Raw genomic sequence first — 6,132 nt, forward strand, 5'->3', positions numbered from 1 at the left:
AATATTTTATTATTTTAGTACAATAAACCTATTTTTATTAGCAAATATATCAATAACGTTCTCAATACCGATATTGATATTCTTTTTCAATGTCTAATATTGAAGAGTTATTACATTTTTCTTGCAGCACACTCGTGCGTAGCCATGTTTTAACTTTGTGCACATTGCTGAAAAGCTTCGTTCACATGTAGCCGAGCTGATTGGTTTTGTTATGGCTATCTATAAATTAAATTAGCCTAATTTAATATTTGAAATATTATTAAATTGCTTTTTATTTTAAAACAAAACACATTTATTTAAAAAATAAAAATATAAATAGACAATTTAAAATAATTAATCCATACCTTAACTATTTTACACATGTCTGGAACTACTAAATTAACTTTGTGTGCCATGCAGTGTGTATAAATTGCGTACCTACGGATCTTTTTCTTGAAATCTTTGCTTGGACACCATTAAGGGCCTGTTTTACAATCATAATTCAAACCTCGGTTACGCCTAACCCACTGATTTTACCGGCCGAATTCGGTGGTTTAACCTTAGGTCAACGATTGTAATACGGGCCCTAAATCGCCCAGACATAACGCTGACCCCATCGTACGATTTTGTCATTGCGATAATGTGATAACAATCCGTCGCGACGGTCAGCCGGTGCGCACCGATAACGATTAGGTATAAATGTATAATATGGTATAATAAATATTATATTGGCATTTATTTTGAGATTTCGAGAAAATAAATATTTTGTAAAGCTCCAAGATTTTGTCAATTGTTGTAAAATAAGTACCTATTTTAATATTTTATACTATGAAAAATGTTTAATAATTTTAGGGGGGCTTTCGATCTTTTTTTTTGGGGGGGGGGGGGGCTAATTACCGCCTACGGACTCAACGGGATGAAAGCTAATTATATATTATGATATCAATCGTAAAACTATTGACTACAAAGTTTTATCTGGGATCGCATACAAAAATAAAATTTTGATTCCGCATATAAATTTAATATTTTCCGTTACTATATTTTACAATTTACCCTTCAAAAAACTCAATTTCCAATATTGAACTTGCATATTTTGTGATGACAAAAAATAAGTCTCAATGATAAACATTCGGAAAATTTGAAAATTTATTCTATAAACATAATACCTATATTTTATAGTGAGTATATTTTGTAGTTTGATTTTTTTCATTATAATTATTATTTAATATCAATCAATCTATCATACTATAGGTATATCAGTACATAATAAATATCTATTACAAAAAAAAAAAACCACAATTTATTGGAAACTTGCGTTCTTATTGTTATAATACATTTATGTCGACACACGATATGTATAGATGGTATATGTACATACGACGCAACGTTACGGCGAGAGACGGTAAAATACCCAACCGTTTTCGCCGGCGTGACTCGCGATTTGCTTTTCGGCCGCGTCCTCGGCTCTTTCGAAGACGATGCGATCGTGCAGCCTGTCACTCTGCCCTTGCCAAAATTCCATCGTTTTGGGAATTATTTTGTAGCCGTTCCTGTAGATAAAAAATGGGAGTTCCACATGTTAAGCCCGACCAAATCGAACATTTATAGAGGCGTCTCATTTCGCGGTATTTTAGTTTTGTATAGAGTTGTTGACGATTTGTATATACATTTAGGCTAGAACTGTTGCAAGGTAGGATTTTGGGGGCAAGTGGTTAACACGCCCCCACTCCCACTAATTTCAGAAGTATAACTGACCATCTTGCTCTCCCACCAGAAAACAATTTAGACTCAAAGCCAGATTATAATGAATGAAATTCTTTTCCACCTGCACTAAGATATTGAATATATTATATTTACTGATTTAAAGCAAAACGAAAGAGAGGTTTTGAGGGGGTTTTGAATGTAATGATTTGCGATAAAATATAGCAAATGTTTTTCACTAGTAAATTGTCGACGTAATTCGAAAAGCATTTAAGTACATGAGAAAGAATTTCGGTAAAATTGTAGACAACCAAAATGTAATGTATTCGGTAAGTATTCCCAACCACGAATATCATTAAACTCTGAACAGTCTAAATATATACGCCGATATACGGGCACACAGCACTGCATACTCATCTGCTTACCAATAAGACGGTCTGGGCACTTGTTTTCCGGCGAACTCAACTTCGAGCTTTTCATTTTGTTTGGAAAGAGATTCTCTGCTGCTTATTACTGTGCTCTGCCGACTCACATGAGCACCGATTTGGCTGCTTCTCGGTCTTGTATCGAAATATTCAGTGGACTCAGTTTCATCGATTTTCTCAACAGCTCCTTCAATTCGTACCTATAAGTACACTAAATATATGTAAACGAAAATGTATTTAGAAATCTTAATGTCTATACTTACGCGATTTACTATTAGTTACGTATGTACTTTATATCTATAATCTATACAATGCAAAGTTTAGGACTTATAGCACTATTACTATAACATTTTAGTTGGCCTATTTTAAGGAATTTGCCTAAAATTGTCCTTAACGATTTTCTTCACACATATTCATAGGTAAATTGTAAAAATAAAACAATTTCAATTTTTCAACTGGTTGAAAAAATTAGATGGGTACCTACTACCTAGTATCTATCAACCTCAATTAAAAAGTTTAGTTTGGCAATGGTAAAAATATTTTTTTAATATATTTTAATTACTTTTTAATAGATTATTATATAACTTTAGAAGATTATGTGAAAAATAAATGTTTTTCTATCAGTTCACATCTAAATATTTTACTTTAATAGGATTTACATAATGTTTCATGTAATGTGTTTTTGTTATTTTTATACGTTAAAATGTATTCGTTTAAAAAATTATGATTATTAAATTATTTATATATTTTTAGGGGAAATGGCCGAACGGGTTAAGGTGTCGGATGTAATACGCATCGACACCAGTTCGATCCCGGCTACGGGCGGCATTTTTCTACGGGCAGTCACGGTGTCCAGAGAGAAAGGCCGATATCCCCCACCTGGGCATGGCAGATACCTATGGGTGCCCACTTTAAAATTCTGCCAAACACAAACACAAAAACTCACCGTTCCAAACCCTACCATGGTATGCACCACCACAATACAACCCTACAAACAGCTAATGGACATAGATGACGGGCTTATAGGGATCATTAAGAACAAATATATATATTTTTAGCACATATAATTCAATTTTTGATGCACACACAAATGCATATTTTCCGTTTTAGTGCAATAAGTCCCGAACTATGATCATTAACATAGAACAGCAACAGAACCTCGACAGAAAGATCCTATAGTAGCCTGCTATTAGCAGGGATGGCAAATCCATGTCACGCGAAAACATTTCGAGGCACACGAAAAATTCAAATATTTATATTTTATATTATACATATATTATTTTTATTTTTAATAATAAATAATTTCACAATGTATACATTAATATCAACAGATCTGCGGCATCATTTTAACAGTTAAGCACTTAATAACTGATTGTTTTAAATACAAAGAAGACGCAAAAAAATATAACATCTCATCTAACATAGACGCTGCTTTAGGTCCCAACACAGAAGATATCAACAACATGATCAACTTCTTAAGAAAAACTGACCTGCTCAACCAAATCTAGATGAAAACGATATCACAACACACCTTCAAACGGCAGAACTACAAACAATGTATTATTTAAGTATTATTTAAGTATATCTGTATTTACCTAAATGTATATATATATAAAAAAAACTGTAACTAATCGCCTTTGCAGCCGATGTAATTTAAGATCAATAAAAAAAAATAAAAAATATCAGATAAAATTGAATAATCATTATTTACCGATAAATACCCGTATGCTCATAATATTTACCTCTTTTCAAATAAAATTAAATGGCTCACTCGAAAAGAAAGGTAATTTTTGGCACGTAGCATCAACATAATATGCCACCCCTGTCAATATATAATGTATTATAAATCTTCACTTACCGATCGGTCCAACGCGTCCCAATATATCGTCAAGGCTGCTACCGGGTTTTCTTCCTGGAAATTTTAATATTTTAATGTGTGTACCTTTATATAGCTTTATAGTGGCTATAAACATATAGCTATATAGTTCATATGGACTATGGAGTGATTGAAAATCCTAGTTACAATGGTGACATTACTCGCAGTTCCCATGAAATTCACGTCGTATTTGTAGCAAACATTTCTGATCAATAATGCGATCTACAATATAGGTAGATAAGATAAAGATAAAGATATAATTAAATAATCGTATTATTCCACACAGTTCAATTTTCGATAGTCGGAAAAACTGTTAATTTGAAGAAAAAAATTGTAGGTAATTTAAGTATCGCTATAATACCTACTCATTTAAATTTTCAGTACTAACTATTTCTTTTTTTACTCGATTTGTGGTTCCGTAGTACAATTCAATTGCATATAAATACATAAGGTACCTACCTACATAATTATAAACGATGGCATACTTAGCTCCCGGCGCTCCCACGTGGCAGTTTATAATAGTATAGCGTACTATTATACGGCCGTAAATACTATTATATAAAACAAGGTAATGATATAGGTACTCACGATTTCTCGGCCCTTGCGGCTCTCTGAATTTGTAAAAAACGTGTAACCCGATTCGCCGAAAGCTTTAAGTAAAACAAATCTAGCCGACGGAATACCAGACCTACAGAACACCACAAAAATACACACGTTATTTTATATACAGTACTAAATTACTAATGAGTAATAATTATCCAATAAGTTTTCTAAGACATATTATACATTAAAATATTCCTCGAAACTAAGCCAATCCATTAGTGAAAACTTGAAATGTGAAAATTCGATTATACTTTTCGAGATAAACGCGTACTTACATACAAAGAGGCTTCTATTTTCTAGTATATGATATATATATAAAGTTTATAGCAATCTGTATTACTTGGTAGCCGTAGCCAAACAAGCAGCGTTGGGCTGTCTCACGTCGTCGCGCTCCGAAGCTTTTTTGAACCATATAGAAAACATCTGATGTGGATTTTTCGATTCCAAATTATCTTCGAGCAAGACATCACCCTTGTCTCTATACGAGACCCTCAACTCTGCAATAATAATGATAATAAATAAATAACAATGTCAATGATATCAATATCTATAACAATATATGTGCAAATAAGATCAAAATCCTACACCTGGACGACATTAGTGAGTATAGTAACTCAGTGATTGAGTGATCGGTGTCGCCCAACACTCAACCGCATAGGAATTCATCAAGACTTTATTTTTAATGTAAAAGAGCTGTACCTATACATGTGCTAAAGTTGATTCCCAAATACGAAAAATAATACCTACTCAATTAAAGTTTTTATAGAATTATACGCCAACTGACAATTAGATACCTTTTGCAGTCCTTTTGTACGGATATATTGAGCAAGGACTCAATTTATTGCGGCCGGAAGATGAGCTCGATCACTGGACTGAGACAACCGACCCTCGGGCGGTCAGACGGCTGGCCGCCGCACCTAAGTCGAAGGACGCGCACCAGGAAGGCAAGAGGCCAGTATAGCCCAGGACAGTACGAGAATTCGAGACCAGCAATTAGCCAGCCGGGTTGAAAAGTCCAAACCAACAACACGTAGCATCATAGCCATACACAACATCATAGGCCATAGCCATACGCAATTTGTATCTTGACTGTAAGCACCCCTGGGCCCCCCACCTGGCGAACGCATATAGTCTGACAAATCGCGGGGGCATAAGCTATAGAGTAACCCGGGGTATAATGGCGCATGGAGTAAAATGAACTATTGTGTATAAGTAATTTAATAATTGCTATCTGGTCAAACATTTTTGTTATTATGATTATGTTATTATAGCCAAACGTGATAAACCATTTTTGTCAGCAGGTGATGAAGTTTTGGCGGCAATATGAGGTAAAATATTAATTGTATTCATCTGATGTAATATTTGAGTAGTATAGAAGTAGTTATGTGTACCTACTATACTACTATATTACGACACGTTAGATGTTGCTTTTATATATATTCGTTTAATACAAGTAGGTGACTAAACGTCAATACTAGTAAAATATTAATATGATAACAACTGAATTTACTACAATCAGGGCCGTAGGTAAGGGGGAGGGTTTGGGGG

At 33.9% G+C, this 6,132-nt stretch overlaps 1 protein-coding gene across 2 annotated transcripts in view; it reads right to left on the reverse strand.

Annotated features, from left to right (window-relative positions):
• Nucleotides 1-857: 857 nt before the first annotated feature.
• The window catches only part of LOC100164964 (pyridoxine-5'-phosphate oxidase-like), an 11,902-nt gene continuing 6,627 nt past the window's right edge, over nucleotides 858-6,132 (reverse strand). Inside the window, 6 exon segments of one of the 2 annotated variants that reach the window (NM_001293419.1) lie at nucleotides 1,106-1,529; nucleotides 2,106-2,138; nucleotides 2,141-2,305; nucleotides 3,964-4,017; nucleotides 4,570-4,669; nucleotides 4,925-5,081. In NM_001293419.1, the coding sequence (NP_001280348.1) occupies nucleotides 1,476-1,529; nucleotides 2,106-2,138; nucleotides 2,141-2,305; nucleotides 3,964-4,017; nucleotides 4,570-4,669; nucleotides 4,925-5,081 (563 nt within the window). In that variant the 3' untranslated portion in view covers nucleotides 1,106-1,475. 2 annotated transcript variants of the gene reach the window in all.

This window comes from Acyrthosiphon pisum, chromosome A1, assembly GCF_005508785.2.
Source record: "Acyrthosiphon pisum isolate AL4f chromosome A1, pea_aphid_22Mar2018_4r6ur, whole genome shotgun sequence".
In the NCBI taxonomy this organism is placed as follows: Eukaryota; Metazoa; Arthropoda; class Insecta; order Hemiptera; family Aphididae; genus Acyrthosiphon; species Acyrthosiphon pisum.